Source organism: Lagenorhynchus albirostris, chromosome 19 (assembly GCF_949774975.1).
Source record: "Lagenorhynchus albirostris chromosome 19, mLagAlb1.1, whole genome shotgun sequence".
Classification (NCBI taxonomy): Eukaryota; Metazoa; Chordata; class Mammalia; order Artiodactyla; family Delphinidae; genus Lagenorhynchus; species Lagenorhynchus albirostris.
Window position 1 is genome coordinate 3,065,549 of NC_083113.1, and position 16,635 is coordinate 3,082,183.

The window sequence follows — 16,635 nt, forward strand, 5'->3', positions numbered from 1 at the left end:
TGAGCTAGTTAAGACTGATTGTAACTACCAACCCGTAAAATTTGGCCTGCACAAGTGTTCAGTGAATGCCCTTTGGACATCAGATGGCCAAAAACTCCACCCTCAGATCATGCAAAGTGACTATTTCTGAACATGCATCCCATGAAGAAATATGTAATGCAGATACATCTGCACACACCAATCACCTCACATTTTCTCACACCCTATCACCTTTCCCCACACCTAAGACCACCTTGTGTCTTTATCCCATAAATAACTCAAGGACCCCAACTCCAGGGAGGTGGATCTCAGGCTTGCTCTCCTGTCTCCTCCATTGGCTGCCCTGTGAATGAATTTTTTCTCTCCCGCAAACCTTGGTGTCTCAGTGTTTGGCTTGTGCACCTCTGGAAATGCTACCTGGTTTGGTAACAACCTCATGTTCACAACTTGAAATTGCCACAGTTGGAGTATGTGTACCAGGGAAATTGGCAAACACTACAACCAAGGGTCGATTCATTGTTTTAGTACTTGTCTAGACTTAAGAAAGTAACGGGGCTTCCCTGGTGGTGCAGTGGTTGAGAATCTGCATGCCAATGCAGGGGACATGGGTTCAAGCTCTGGTCCGGGAAGATGTCACATTCCACAGAACAACTAAGCCCATGTGCCACAACTACTGAGCCTGTGCTCTAGAGGCCATGAGCTACAACTACTGAAGCCTGCATGCCTAGAACCTGTGCTCCGCAGCGAGAGAAACCACCGCAATGAGAAGCCTGCACACCGCAACGAAGAGCAGCCCCCGCTCGCCGCAACTAGAGAAAGCCCGCTCCCACCAACGAAGATTCAACCCAGCCAAAAATCAATTAAAAAAAAAAGTAATGGAGAATAAGTTAATGGGGACTGTATGCTGGGAATAGCACAAACATTCCACCCAGCAAAGTAACTTCAGAAAACTCAAGTTCTAACACATTTCTTTTATTGTCTTCTTAGTTATTATAAAAAGGGAAATATCAGCCAACATTCACTACCAGTTGGAAAATAACTACTGTGAACATCTAAGATACACAGCTGGCAAATGAACACATTAAAAATGTTCAACATGATGAACCATTAGGGAAATGTCATCAGACCACAGTAAGATAACTCTACACACTTTTAAAACAGGTTAATATTTAATATAACAACCAAGTACAGGTGAAGGATATAGGGGAACTTGAATCCTCCCATACAATTGATGGGAATGCAAAAGGGTCCAGTCATTCACTTTAGAAGATGAAACCATATATTCATATAAAGGATTTTATGTACATTCATAATAAGATTATCTGTGATAGCCAAACCAGAAACAAACCACAAAACCCCATCATTTAACAGATGAATGGATAAAGGGTGGTATATCCAAACAGTGTATTTTTCAGGAATTAAAACAATAAACTATTATGGAATTCCCTAGTGGTCAAGTGGTTAGGACTCCATGCTTTCACTGCTCAGGGCCTGGGTTCAGTCCCTGGTCAGGGAACTAAGATCCCACAAGCCTTGTGGCATGGCAAAAAGAAAAAAAAACAGAACTATTCACATCAGCAACTTGGATGATTCTCAAGATAATCATGCACCATGAAAGAAAAAGGCAAATACAAAAGTAAACACATTAAGATTCCAATGATATTAAAACTCTAGAAAACATCAACTAATTGAATGTGAAAGAAAGTCAACAGTAGTTGCCTGGGAGCCCATGGAGAGATGTCAAGGTAGATATGGAACTGATGGATGTTTGTTATTATGATGGTTGTGATTTTACACATACTAAAACTTACCAAGCTGTACATTTTAAGTATATTCAGTTGAGTGCCTACCAACGATATAGCTCGATTAAGTTTTAATAAAAATTGGCTTCACATAAAAATCTGAATCTCCTTTTTGGAAAAGTAGAACTCTGGAAACCAACACATCAACTCCATCAACTCTTCTTGTCTCATGGGAGGGACTGTCACAGTAGCAATAAAGACACCTGTCTTTATAGCAATGAAAGGTGTTTCTACTTGAGTTATCCAGGACCTCTTCCCGACTCATAAAAATAACATGCCAGGATTACACAATTTTCCCCTTCCTCATTTTTTCTTTTCACTGCAGCAACGGCCTTGAGATAAACAATTTGGAGATGCTGTGGGATCCTAAAACCTTTACAGTATTCAGTCTGACACTGACTTGGACCTCAGGAGAAGAGAAACAGCCCTGTACCTCCTAAGGATTTCTGCAAAAACTTTATCCTTTATGGCCATAATCCCGGTACATTTGTGAATGCAACTTTATTTTTTATTTTCCTAAAGATCCCAAATTACAGCAATTTGTCTTTTTATCAGAGTACAGTTGCTTTACTGGATGCAGCTTTAGAAAAGGCTCATCCCTACTTGTTTGCTTGTCTCTCACTTCCTACTAATTCCCTGAGTGTTTCTGTACCAAATATGGTTCCCACCTAATGTCTGTAATCTAACGCTCAGCAACACCAGCCTATGACGTTGTGGACATTATGGCTCATGGCTCTTTTCCAGCTGGACTTAGAGAACTTCTTCTCTTGAACAGTACAGGGGGTATGATGTGACATCCTCTGTGAAAAAGAGAACAACTCATGCTGCTCCAAAAAACACTGGTGGGGCTTCCCTGGTGGCGCAGTGGTTGAGAGTCTGCCTGCTGATGCAGGGGACACGGGTTCGTGCCCCAGTCCGGGAAGATCCCACATGCTGCAGAGCGGCTGGGCCCGTGAGACATGGCCGCTGAGCCTGTGTGTCCGGAGCCTGTGCTCCACAATGGGAGAGGCCACAACAGTGAGAGGCCCACGTACGACACAAAAAGAAACAAACAAACAAAAAAACACTGGTGGTTCTCACAACTCTCCTCATCTAAGGGTGATGTAAGGACCCACCAAAAATTCTGATATCCAGGCCACAACATTATTCCCACAAAGCCCTGCAGGAGGCCTTGGACAGCAATGCAAATTAGACACAAACTGCAATGAAAACTATTCTCTGCCATGATACTATCCCCACTGAGGCATACAAAATTCCCAAACAGGTGACATAGAGCTAGAAAAATCCATCCGGAGTATGACATGAAATAATGCCACTGAAAAAGGTAACCCTCTGTAAGCCACCAGCAGAACCCAGACTGGGTCACCTTGGTCAAAGCTGGTTAAGTCCATGGCCTAGTCAGTTAGACACAAGAGAATGGTAACACCCAAGTGCTCAGGCTACTCATGCTTCCCTCCACAGGATGCGAGAAAACAGAGGTCTACCTACCCTGATTACACTGAGGTGACTGCCACTTGGTAGAGGTAAGATGATTTTTACCACAGAAACTCACACTGACGTTAGTCTGGCAAGGGCCCTGCACAGGTTAGATAGTAGAGTGTAGCTCCTTAAAAGCTTCCTCTGAACCTGGTACTCAGAGGTAATCTACACACTAGGGCTGTTCAGACGTATGGCATTCAACTTCCAGTTGATGACTCTCTCACAGAGCCTATTCAGTATGATGTATTAACTAAGGAGACAGCTCATTCACTGCTCTCCTCATCTCATTTGAAGGCCTTTCTCCAGTATGAACTTTCTGGTGACGAATGAGGTTAGATCTTCGGCTGAAAGCTTTCCTACATTCACTGCACTCAAAGGGTCTATCTGGGCTGTGAAGTTTCTGGTGCTCAGTCAGAGCAGACCTTTGACTGAAGACTTTTCCACATTTGCTACACTCAAGAGGCCTCTCTGTAGTGTGAACTTTTCGGTGTTGAGTAAGTTGGGTGTTTTGGCTAAAGAATTCTCCACATTCAGTGCACTCATATGGTCTTTCTCCAGTGTGAATTCTCTGGTGTTGAGTGAGGCCAAAGCTTTGGCTAAAAAGTTTCCCACATTCAATGCATTTATAAGGCCTTACTCCAGTGTGAACTCTCTGGTGCTTAATGAGAGTAGAGCTTTGGCTAAAAAGTTTCCCACATTCACTGCATTCATATGGCCGTTCACCAGTGTGGATTCTCTGATGTTTAATGAGGCTGGGACTTTGGTTAAAGAATTTCCCACATTCACTGCACTCATAAGGCCTTGTGCCTGTGTGAACTCGCCGGTGTTTAATTAGGTTGGAGTTGGACGTAAAGAATTTTCCACATTCATTGCATTTATAAGGCCGTGATCCAGTGTGAATTCTCTGATGTTCACTGAGGCTGGAGCTTTGGCTAAAGAATTTGCCACATTCACTACACTCATAAGGCCTTTCTCCAGTGTGAATTCGCTGATGCCGAACAAGTGTGGGTTTGTTGCTAAAAGCTTTCCCACATTCCCTGCACTCATAAGGCCTTTCTCCAGTGTGGACTCTCTGGTGCTGAATAAGTATGTGTTTATAGCTGAAGGTTTTCCCACATTCACTGCATTCATAAGGCCTCTCTCCAGTGTGGACTCTCTGGTGCTGAGCAAGCCTGTACTTGCGGCAGAAGGCTTTACCACATTCACTGCACTTATAGTGCCTTTGTTCATTGTGAAAGGCTTCCACACATTTGGCGTCCTTTTGTGGAGTGACCTGGTGCTGGAGAAGGCTAGAGCTACCAGGGAAATTCTTCCCAGCCTCCTGGCATGTGGAAGACTTCTTGGATACATGGACTATGTGGCTGTTCATAAAGGCCTTACCCACATCTCTTCTAAAGAGTTTCTTTCCACTGTGCTGGTGAAATTTCACACTTGACCCACACAGTTTCTGGCCAGGGTTTGTTCCGAGGTCCTCAGCTAGATGCAAACCACCTTCTAAGTCTGGGCTACACCTCTCCCAGGGATAGGCCTCCTGGGTGGACAGGTTTGTCTTTGAAGTATTTATTCGTGGCACTTCTACAAAAACATTCTGCTCAGAAGGTGTCTCCTTGACCTCTGCTCCATGCCAACAACCTGAAAGCACAGACATATGTATGAACTTCATGTAGATTTTGGTAGAAGGAGGCAGCCCCATCACAAATATCAAATATGTGTCTGACATACCAAGGAAATAATCCATGGGACTGTTTTCAGGACAAGGGAGCTGGGGGCAGGTAAAGAAAGCGCAGCTCTGCAGGACTGTGCCTCTCCACGTCACAGAACAGGGAGGACTCACCAGGCAAAAGGCACAAGGATGGGGTGGAGCACACGGAGGAGCTGGGGTCCACAACTCACTCCTCCAGGAACGGTTTTCACCAGGGCCTTGGTTGCTGGTGACACATGTGTGCTGTATGGAAAGCTGTGTCCAGGCCCAGGAAAATCCGATTGTCACTGAGTAGCTGGTGTTCAAGGACTATTTTGAGGATAGGTGCAGAACTCATGACACGTTAAGTGTAGGCCAATACTGAAAAGCACAGAGGAGTGAGGATGGAGAGGACCAATGCGGAATGGAAGACAGAGAAGTGAGGGATAATCCTGGGTTCGAAGTCAGAGTAGATATGACAGAAGAAGTAAAGTGTCACGAATGGGTAGGAAAGATAGAAATGAGGTACACAGTCACTGTCCTTGGCACCAAAACAGTGCTAGGCACAGGACATGTTCCTGATATGACTTGACTCCAACCATAATATCACATCCTTCCCCTGATGCCAATCACCAGACCCAGGTTCACTTTGAGCCCCTCATGTTGTGCCTGGAGTCATGTCCACTCTGTCAAGTACCCAGGGTTCTCCTCTCAGCTTCACTTGGACAACATGCGACCTAGAAAATGCAAGTCCTAAGGGAAAGACAGGACAGGTGAGCGGTCAACACTGGCCCACAAGGGCAATCAATTCCAAAACAATCTAAGGAAAGAAAAACAGTATCACATATTGAATCTTTGAGGAGAATATCACAGCAACAGCCAGGTGGACCCCACAAAAAGTGACCATGTCGGGTCCAAGCAATTCCTGGTACTGTCAGGCCCCAGAAAATGACAGCCAGAAAAGGGCAGAACATGGAGTACAGAGGTGGCATGGGTCTACAGTCAACTTAGCAGGGAGTGGCTGAGACTAATGAAACCCACTGGACTAATTCCAAGTCATCTGACACAGAAAACCTTCACTGAAAAAACTTCAGAGCACTTGGCATTAGGTCTACTTGTGAAAGGAGGTCATATACACACTTAGCCTTAGCACCGACAGCACAGATGAGAGGGAAGCAGTAATAGAGAAGTGCACACTGTCTAGCTGTGAAAAAACAGACTTGCCTTTGGAAAAAAGGGGAAAGGCAGAGGCCTGCCCAGAATGCTGGGATAGGTGTGAGGGCCTTACCCAATGATGCAACAAGTGCAAAGGTCTCCAGCATGACATCATGGTACAGGAATCTCTGGGCCTCATCAAGAAACCTCCATTCCTCCTGGGAAAAGTACACAGCCACGTCCTCAAAGGTCACAGAGCCCTGTGATGACAGGGACAGATGTCTCCATAAGCAGCCTCTCTCCCCAGGACCCCATAAGTACCCCTAACCCATACTCACTCTGGGTTCATCATCCTCCCCAGCTCCCTAACTCAGAGGGCACTGGTACTGAATAACTCTTCGTGCTTCCTTGAGCACTAGGTACAACTCTCAGCAGCAACAGGCAGGTGGACAGATAGATGCCATCTAAGCTGTGGACCTGGTATGCAGGGCCCCCTCCCTCTCTTGCGTGACAACAGCCCGAGAGTCCCCAGGATCACGTTACCTAGACACAAACAAACTTGGGCTCATTGTCCTCTCAAACTCCTTGTATGAGGGCCCTGGGGCAACGTGGTCACACACCTTCCCCACATGCGTATTACTCACTGGCTAACTCCTCATACATCTGATCCCCATCACCACCACCCGGCCCACAAAATTGGCATGTCTCCTGCCTCCTCACATATCCTCTGCACATGGCATCAGAAAGTGCCTGCCAATGCAACTGGATCCCACCGTACCCCATCTCTCCACTGGTGGTTCCCCAGCCCTGTTCTGAAGGCTTCCCCACCAGGCCTTGTTCCTGACTTTAACCTCAGTCAAAACATGCAGATCTAAATATCCCTGGTCTGGTTCCACTTCTGTATTCCTCACTATGTCTCTTCACCAATTAGAACCTTTAAACACCCATTTAAAATCCACACCCACTTGACACACCTAAGGTAAACTCATCTGACACTGTGACAGAAACTCCCCAAGTTCCACCACAAAAGTCTGGTGAGTGCATAGGAGGAGAAATAACAGCAGCCTGACTTCACTAACACTTCACCTCCATTTCTGCTTTCCCTTTGCATCAATTTCACAGCCACTCTCCCATGAAAACCTGGGCCACCTGCTGGACTTTCACCACCCCCTTCTGTGTCACTGATGATCAGTCCTGTTCCTTGAATGTCTTTGTGACACCCACAGCCCCCCTTTCCTCCCTTGTCCCCTAATGCATCCTGAACCCTCCCCAGCATTCTAGATCTGCATGTTCAGCTGTCCACTTGTCTCCTATACTTGGGAGTCACTGAAACAGCTGAAACTCAACATGGCCAAAACCCAAATCCTAATACTCTCGGTAAAAAGGACTCCTACCACTGACTTCTTCATCTCAGTTTGATGGTACTTCCACACTCCCAGATGCAAAGGGAAAAAACTCTGGAGTCATCTGTGATCCCTGTACCTTAGAAAATCTGGTCAGCCCCTACTTTAAAAGCAAATCCAGAAGCCAAGTGTTTCTCTTACCTCCACATCCACCCACCCTGTCCAGCCACAACCAATGCTTATCTGGATGACTGCAACAACCTCCTTGATAATCTCCTTGTATTCCTCTCCCCCAGTCTGTTCTGCATTCTGCACCCAGGGGTAGCCTTTTAAATCCTAAGTAAGATCATTTTTCTCCTCTGTTCCAAATATACCATGGCTGCTATCACTCTCAGAACAGACTTCTGAGAGTACCATTCTAGGTGCAACTTCTCAAAGTACCACTCTAGGCCTGACTCTGACCCCCTTGCTCTCCATCCTCACCAGACATTAATAGAGACCTAGAAGTCCTAGAACACTTCCATCTCACTCTCATCCCCAAGCATTTGTACATACTAACCCCTGTACCTAAGACAACCTTTCACATCTCAGTCCACTGGCTGCCAAAAATGGGTATCTGTCCATATAACCTCTGGCCTGGACTTAGAAACCTGGGCTTACGGTTTCTCTAGGGGCTTGAGATACCAAGGCCAGGAAGGATGGCAGCAAAAGAGTTCCAGGACACCTGACACTCACCAGTGCAGTGTCCATAAGTGGTTCTGCTGAGTGTGGAACCTGTGGGAAGAGCAGGGCCATGTAACTTTAATTCCCATCAGCAACATAGACGAAAAAGAATATTAATGAGTGAACCGTTTAATACTGAAGTCAAAGATAAATGCTCAAGGGAAAAATAAAGCATGTAAAAGAGGGCAGAAAATGTTATAGAGTTGTACCATAAAGTCACATGGATAACTTGAGAAAAGGCTTCCCAGAAGTGGGACAAAAAGGTGAAAATCCTCTCTGTCAGAGTCATGCCTGGTGTGTTTGAGCAGCACCCACGAGGATGGTGTGACTGAAGCCCAGTGAGCCAGAAGAATAAGGGATCGTGTTGGCGAGGAAGTGGTGTTGGCAGGTCATATAGCACTATTAAAGCCCTGAGCAACAAATATCAAAATTTAGTCTCATTTTACGTACAGGTCTGTTTCTTACACTTCCAGACACTTCCATTTGTTTCCCTTTTTCTATCTGTTTGTCCCTTGCCTATATCATATTTTTCTCTTCCCATAGCTTGTAGCTGGCCCTAACAGGTGGCCAGGAGTTCTTATACTTCCTTTTCAAATTTTACTCTGGTTATATTAAAAATTATTGTTTTATATAAAATCCCAGCTTACATAATCCATAGATTAAATTCTGATTTGAAATTACTATAACATTGTATAGTATAATTTAAGAATATGTACTTTTAATACTTATCCATATTCTTTGGTGTTAAATTTTCCATAAATATTCAGATTATCTGTAATTTCCTACATGCTTTTCTCTCTGGTGGAAGAGAACAGAACCACCATTTTTCTGACTATGCATTCAAAATGAATCTCTGATAAAGGGGTTGTTCCTAGAATCAGTAAAAGTGCTTGGCCTCCAGCAGTTGGGGATAACTGGACCTCATTTTGGACTCTTTAAACTTAAGAGAAAGGAAATAAGATATAGGACCTAGCCTCTATTCCATCCTCATAGACATGGAAATATCTTCTTGAGCTCTTAATATCCTGCTAGGGTTTCGAAGCATTATGACTTTTTATCCTTACAATGATTCTTTTCAGCCCTCTTAAAACAAGTATTTTAACAAAATATTTTAATCATTTTCTCTTACAAGATCACCAGAGGAAAATTATTTAACAGTAAAATAAATATTAGTGGAAGAGCACAATCTCTTAAAACACGAAAACCCTCTGTGTGTGTGCAGACTGTAAAAAAGTAAGTTTATGTAAGGCATAAGTGTGTGTCAAAATATAATTATGAAATAGTTTAAGTATAATTTTCATTCAAAGAACTAAGTTAAAATTAGTAACACAGAGCAAAACAAGATGAGTAAGTGGAAATGTTAATTTAAATACAATAAAAATTTTAACATATAAACTAGACAGATGTGTGCTTTATATACTCCAGAACACATTCCAAGTATGGCTACAGTACTAGTGCTTATAGATACAGAAAGCAAACCGAAAAAAAAAAAACCAAACAAAAAACCATAGGCAAAAAAAGGCCTTCAACAGGAAAACGTACAGACATTTTACTCATGTATTCATATCTACAGAATACTACACAAAAAGGAAAATAGATACCCTGCATGAAAAACATGCGTAAGGTCACACCATATTGTGCAAATGAAGAAAAACACATCATAATACTTATACGATTCCATTAATTAAGTTTTAAAACAAGCGACCGGAACTAAACTACAGCCATCGAATATTTTCCACATAGTTGGCAAAACTATCAAGAAAAGCAAGGAAACCCTTACTTTAAACAACAGACAATACTTTAACTTTTGAGGGATGGGCATAATTGTTTTGAAGGACCCCACTGGCGGCTTCTGGGATCGCATTTTTTGACCTCAGCGCTTAACAGATACTAATTTTAGAGCTGCTTATTCAACTGTATGTATAAGTTCTGTGCAATTTTTCTCCACGCAGGTCATTATTTTAAAATTCGGAAAACCAAGGTTTGGGGGCACGAATAAATATAAACATAGGACACGCGTAAGAAAAAATTGGTAAGATCAGAAACAGTGCAGAATGAGAAGAGTTGGGGGAGGGCCCTGAGGGCGCAGCGTTTACCTGAATCGGACCCATCAGCGCTGCTGCCACCAAGGGAGTCTGTGTGCGAAGGTGGGGCCCGGGCACTGCAGCCCCCGTCCCGGCCCCGCAACAGAGTCAGGCTGGATGGCGCCCACGCCAAGCCTTAGACCCGCCTCAGAGCTGCCTCAGAGCAGCTGGCACAGCAGCTTCCTAGTTCCTTGATCTCGGGCTAGACCAGCGTCCTCAACCTCACCACCAGTGAACAGATCCGTGTTTACAAAATGTCGTCGATCCACGCCGGAAGGCCCGCCCAAACGCCGTCCTCCAGAACGGAAGTGCCTCTTCCCGAGTCTTCATTGGTCCAGTGCCCCTGACGCGTGGCGCAGTGCTTTCAGGGTAATGTAGTTCACAGCGCTCCCGTCCCCGGCAAGAGGCGGTGACCCCCAACCTCCAGAGACATGTTCCGCCTCGCCCGGAGAGTTGCTGGGAAGTACAAAGGCTGTGAGCACGGGGCGGGGTTTCACGTTTCTTAAAGGGGACGCACCCAGATTTCCTTGAAATGTAGTCTGTGCTGATCACAGAGAGGTACAGTGACAATAATATTTCAGATGTTCCCCAAACCGGCAAAACCAAATGGGCACATGATACCGGGTTTTCGCTCAGACACAAAGTGCATCCATGCTGAGCTGGAGTCCAATAAACATTGTCTTGTTGATCTTACAGTACATGTAAGCTGAAGCTTTAGACTCAACTTATGAGCCTCACTGTGTTAGGTCAGTGTCAAGAAAGTAAAGACTTCAGACAGGGCCATGCCGGGCAAGACAGAGGAGGGATGTGGGGCAGCCAGAAGCAGGTGGACCAGGCGCTGTGTCTCTGATTCCATCACAAAAAAACGGAAAGCCTGTGACACTGTCCCATTCAGGGACCGACACATATTTCTTGCTCCACATTTTAATATGTATTCAGTTCTTCTCTAGAAGCTAAGATCTACCTATCTGAAAAGGAAGAGGGACTTACCATATGTAACTTTCTGTCAGGAGAGTGACTCATAGTTTACTTGGAAAGGGAGCATCTGAACCCAGAGATAAAGGATTGGATTACATGATCTCCTTTCCTTGCTGGGGAGTCAATATAATTTCACCTGCAAGTGCAGTGAAAATGCATGGAGAGTTGAGCTTATCTCAGGAAAATATTTGTGAAATGTTGAAATTGCTGAAATCAATCATTATTTAGTTATTCAAAAGTGGTGGCCAAAATAGCTCTTGACCATGTGAAAGATGTTAGGATCTCAGTGAAGACTGAAGGAACACTGAAGTCTGAGAATGAGGGAATGAAGCTGAGCGCGTAGGTACACAAGAAAATTGGCTAATCTGTGGATATAGCTCTCCAAGTTGTGATTTATTATTTATTTATTTAAATCATTTTTTAGTATACCAAACAATGCCAGCTTGAAGGGTGACATAGAGAGAGCAGATATCTTTGCCAGAATGCTAAAAAAAACAGGGCATCTGTGCCATCATATTTATACCCTCCTTAACAAGCACTCATTAAGTGCCTACTCCATTCCAAGCACTATTTTGGCTGCATGGGACCCATCAAGATCCAAAGAGACAAATATCCCTACCCTCATGAGTCTGACTTTCTGGTCAAAGGAGGTGGACAGTAAAAATTAATGACAACATAGTCTATTGCATAATACTTTTATGTGTTGTGAGTGTTAACCAAAATTTCGGAAACGAATACCTGATTGAAGTTAAGACACATTTATTTGGGGCTTGTTAGGACTGCAGCCTGGGAGACACAGTTTTGAGAAGCACTAAAATTGTGGTTCCCTGGACTACAAAATGGAGGAAGTTTATAAAGGCAAAAAACAGAAGGTCACAAATTTTTAATGAAGAATTATAATTGGAGCTGTCATGAGGTAAGGGTGCTTGTAAAGCAAGGATTGACTGGAGTTGGAAATGTCTGCGTAGTTACAAGGGGGACTCTTGAAACCGCAAGGCTGTAGGTAGCAGATATTTTTAAAATGTCTAATGTCTGCTATCAAACTGAACTTGGGTCTACTAGCCCGCTGTGCAGCAAAGCTAATCTACTAACACTGGGTTGTGGTGAAGGAAAGTACAGTGTTAATTGCAGGGTATCAAGCAAGGAGAACAAGCAGCTGTAGCTCAAAAGACCCAAACTTCCTGATAGATTTTAGGGACGGGCATTTAGAGGGTTGAGGGATGCAGCTCGTGGACCTTCTTCTGATTGGTAGGTGTTGAGGTAAGAGGGTGATGTTTCTGGAATATAACGGTTGTGGTCAGCATCCTCCACCTGGGTGGGGGTCTAAGTTTCTGCAAAACAGCTCAAGTATATGTGGCAGGTTATGTGTGTGTGAAGGTACCATGTCACTCATTAGACATCAGAGAATTCATACTGGAGAAAGGTCTTATGAGTGTTTTGATGTAGGAAATTCTTTCGTTGCAGCTCCACACTCATGAGACATTGGACAAATACCACTAGAGAAAGGCCTTATTAGTGCAGCTAATGTGAGAAATTTTGTAGTAAAACGCCAGATTTGTTACACACCAGCAAGTTCATGTTGATACAAGGCCTTATAAGAACAGCGAATATGGGGGACTTCCCTGGTGGTGCAGTGGTTAAGAATTCGCCTGCCAATGCAGGGGACACCGGTTCTATCCCTCGTCCAGGAAGATCCCACATACATTGGAGCAACTGAGCCCGCGTGCCACAGGTACTGAAACCCGTGCTCCTAGAGCTGGTGCTCCGCAACAAGAGAAGCCACCTCAATGAGAAGCCTGTGCACTACAAAGAAGAGTAGCCCCTGCTCGAAGCAACTAGAGAAAGCCCGCGTACAGCAACAAAGACTGAACACAGCCAAAAAAAAAAAAAAAAGAACAGCAAATATGGGAACTTCTTCACATATGATTCTGGCCTCATTAAACATTGTTGAATTTACACTGGAGAAATGCCTTCTGAGTGCAGTGAATGTTGGAAAGTCTATAGCCAAAACTCTCATTCATTTAGCTCCAAAAAATTCACACCAGAGAGAGAACTTATGAAGGAAGCAAATGGGGAAAGGACTTCAGCCAAAAGTCTGCTCTGAATGGCATTGTGAAGTATATATTATGTACTTTGGGGTTTTTTTCCCCTTCTTACTGTGTTAAAACACACATACATAAAACTTGCTATCATGTATTTCATTTTATTTATATTTTTTAAAGTGATTTTTTTACAATTTATTATTTTTTTATTTATTTATTTTTGGCTGCATTGGGTCTTCATTGCTGCACGTGGGCTTTCTCTAGTTGCAGTGAGCAGGGGCTATTCGTTGCACTGCACGGGCTTCTCACTGCGGTGACTTCTGTTGCGGAGCATGGGCTCTAGGCACACGGGCTTCAGTAGTTGTGACACACGGGCTTGATTGCTGTGTGGCATGTGGGATCTTCCCAGACCAGGGATCTGGAATTATAATTATTATAATAATAAATAATAAATATTTAAAAAAAGACTTTCCTCCTCCCATTGAATTGTCTTAGCACACTTGTCGATTATTTGATCAAATATATTGGCTTCCAGTTCTGGGCACTCTGTTGTTTCATTGGTCTAAATGTTTGTCTTTATGACAGTACCACAGTGTTTTGATATATAGTTTTATGAAAATACTGTCTTGCTCCAGTTTTGAGTCCCTGGCTTGATGCTAGTCATTTCCCCTTTTGGAGCAGCTGATTAAGTCCACACCCAATCACTGTCTACATCAGGCACTCACACTCTGGACTGCTATACCCCATCCCTTATGTCCTAGAGCCAGGATACCAGGCAACTGGAGACAGCCTCTATGCTCCTGACACCATGAAATTATTCCAGTCACGTCATCCATGGGGAGCCTCAGAGACCTAGCTAGCCCCAGACCTCTTGCTATACATAGGGTGCTCCGTACAGCTCCAGGTTGCTTACTGTGTCCCTGTACAGCCCGTGTGTGCCCTTCCTGATGCCCTTGTCTCATTCTAAGCCCTAGGTAACACAGAATTCTGCCTTTTATCTACCCAAGTGTCACCAAGAACATATTTTTTCAAGGTTAGGAAGTCCAGCACCTTTTTTTTTTTTTTTTTTGGCTGAGTTGGGTTTTCTTCGTTGCTGTGCACAGGTTTTCTCTAGTTGCGGCAAGCAGGGGCCACTCCTTGCTGCAGTTCGCAGGCTTCTCGTTGTGGTGACCTCTCGTTGTGGAGCCTGGGCTCTAGGCACGTGGGCCTCAGCAGCTGTGGCACGCGGGCTCAGCAGCTGTGGCGCACAGGCCCAGGTGCTCCGCGGTATGTGGGATCTTCCTGGACGAGGTCTCGAACCAGTGTCCCCTGCATTGGCAGGCGGACTCTTAAGCAATGCACCACCAAAGTCCCCTAGGGAGATTCTCTTAAGTACCACATATATTGGAAGCTTTCATGATACACCTTGCACTTCCAGACCTTCCTGGAGTCCTTGCCAGAAATAAGTTGTTGCCAGTATCTGTTACGTTAGCCTTCCCTCCTCTGCCACACGGCAGGGTGCCGCAGTGTGTATGAATCATCTGTACAGTGCTCAGCAGGCAGGAAGCTATGCTTTCTCCCTTCATCTGGAGGACTCACCCGTCTCTTGATTTTTGGGGTATCTCATTCCCTTCCCACTGATTGTTTTGGGTGGGATATTACCCAGTTCTGGAAAAGAGGACTCCAGCTGGCTTCTGCAGGCAGCTTGTGGAGATTGCCCTTCTTAGTGAGTATATTTGATTGACTTGTAATGGTTGGGTTGATTTTTCCACCCTCAAAGTCACCCGACCCAGGACTCTCCAGCTCACACTGCTGGTGTTTGTGATGGTAAAGTTCTTATTGATTAAGGGACATAGAGTTCTATTTACTGTATGCTGTGGATTGACAACAGAATGAAACAGTGAACGGATTTTGTGGGCACCTCTAGTTTGTATTTGCTATTCAGGATGGAATAGCAAGAGGATAAAGAATAGCTGTCAGTCCATATTTGGTTCAGTTTGCATTGCTGCACGAGGCCTCCTGGGAATGTCTGAAGGACCTCACCAATTTCTTACCCTGGATATGAAGATTATTTGCTCCCAGAATCAGCTTGAGGAGGGGCATTTGGCAGTAGCCTGAGTTGGGTCCCTTGTCCAAAGAAGATGTCCCATATTCCTCAGCATTGTTGGGGATAGCTAACAGGGCATGTGATTTCATGAGGTGGAAGTGTCAGGTTAAGGACCCTGCAGGCTGCTTGGCCAAACAAAATGGATGCCAAGGTAGCAACACGACGGAGTAGCTTAGCTAAACTCTCAACACCCTAAAAATGAGAGTCTCAGCAATCCACGGATGTCCACATGAAACCTAGTCACATGCAGGAGGTAAAGGGTGGGGATTATTCTACCCTCCTAAATTAGAAAAAAATCCCAGAAAAGAATCAAGGGTTATTATTACTTTTTGTAACACAGTAACTCTTGGAGGTACACAGCCTCTCTCAGCTCTCAGAGATCATTCTTTTATTTGTTTGTTTATTTATGGCTGTGTTGGTTCTTCATTGCTGCGTGTGGGCTTTCTCCAGTTGCGGCGAGTGGGAGCTACTCTTCGTTGCGGTGCGCGGGCTTCTAATTGTGGTGGCTTCTCCTGTTGCAGAGCATGGGATCTAGGTGCACTGGCTTCAGTAGTTGTGGCACGTGAGCTCAGGAGTTGTGGCACACGGGCTCAGTAGTTGTAGCTCGTGGGTTCTAGAGCACAGGCTCAGCACCTGTTGTGCACGGGCTTAATTGCTCCATGGCATGTGGGATCTTCCTAGACCAGGGCTTGAACCCATGTCCTCTGTATTGTCAGGAGGATTCTCAACCACTGCACCACCAGGGAAGACCCAAGGGTTATCTTAAAGCAAAAGGACAGCTTATCGTTCACAAGGTTTGCAAACCAGAGATGTACAGCCTTCAGCTATAAATGAAACTACGTTTGGGAGGGGTGGTGAAGGGGGTGAGGAATTTTTAAAAGCAAAACCTACAAAAGCCACAGTTGGCAGACTTGTAAAGGGAATGGATGGTCCTTGCAGCTTGACCACAAGCCCTTGTGAAATGGAGCAGGACCCTGTATGGCCTTCCCATGAAGAGAACTCCCCACCCCTGTGTCCCCTGCCTCTTACTTGTTGGAAAGTTTTAGCCTTTTAGGCCTTCTTTCAGTTCCAAAGAACAAATTTAATCAGAGAAGTAAGAAAATGTAGAAACAAAGGAAAGCATTCAAGTGAGACAAAATGATGATAGTTTAGCCATGAAACAAAGTCAAGGACCTTTAGTTCCTTCTCAAAGCCTGTAGATAATATCTTGAGCCATATCCTTGAGTTGTTTTGCAGATACTAAAACCCCCACCAGGTGGAGGAAGTTCACTGCATGCTACCAC

General features: G+C 44.5%; 2 protein-coding genes across 3 annotated transcripts in view; both read right to left on the reverse strand.

Moving 5' to 3' along the window:
* LOC132509373 (zinc finger protein 547-like) overlaps nucleotides 1-10,517 on the reverse strand; it is a 31,820-nt gene extending 21,303 nt beyond the window's left edge. For both annotated transcript variants that reach the window (XM_060130340.1, XM_060130339.1), the window contains exon 1: nucleotides 10,259-10,517. In XM_060130340.1, the coding sequence (XP_059986323.1) occupies nucleotides 10,259-10,273 (15 nt within the window). In that variant the 5' untranslated portion in view covers nucleotides 10,274-10,517. The remainder of the gene's footprint in view (nucleotides 1-10,258) is intronic.
* On the reverse strand, nucleotides 1,587-8,217 carry LOC132509360 (zinc finger protein 501-like). The gene is made up of 3 exons (XM_060130329.1): nucleotides 8,175-8,217; nucleotides 6,230-6,356; nucleotides 1,587-4,892 (listed from the first exon to the last, which is right to left on the reverse strand). The coding sequence occupies exons 1-3, from the start codon at nucleotides 8,187-8,189 to the stop codon at nucleotides 3,511-3,513; spliced, it is 1,524 nt and encodes a 507-aa protein (XP_059986312.1). The 5' UTR covers nucleotides 8,190-8,217; the 3' UTR covers nucleotides 1,587-3,510.
* Nucleotides 10,518-16,635: the final 6,118 nt, after the last annotated feature.

What these genes read in the sequence shown, in the direction of transcription:
- LOC132509360 (XM_060130329.1), bottom strand. An exon ending in TGCACTTGTTGCATCATTGG is followed by an intron (nt 4,893 to 6,229) that starts GTAAGGCCCTCA and finishes CTGTGCTTTCAG; the next exon opens with GTTGTTGGCATGGAGCAGAG.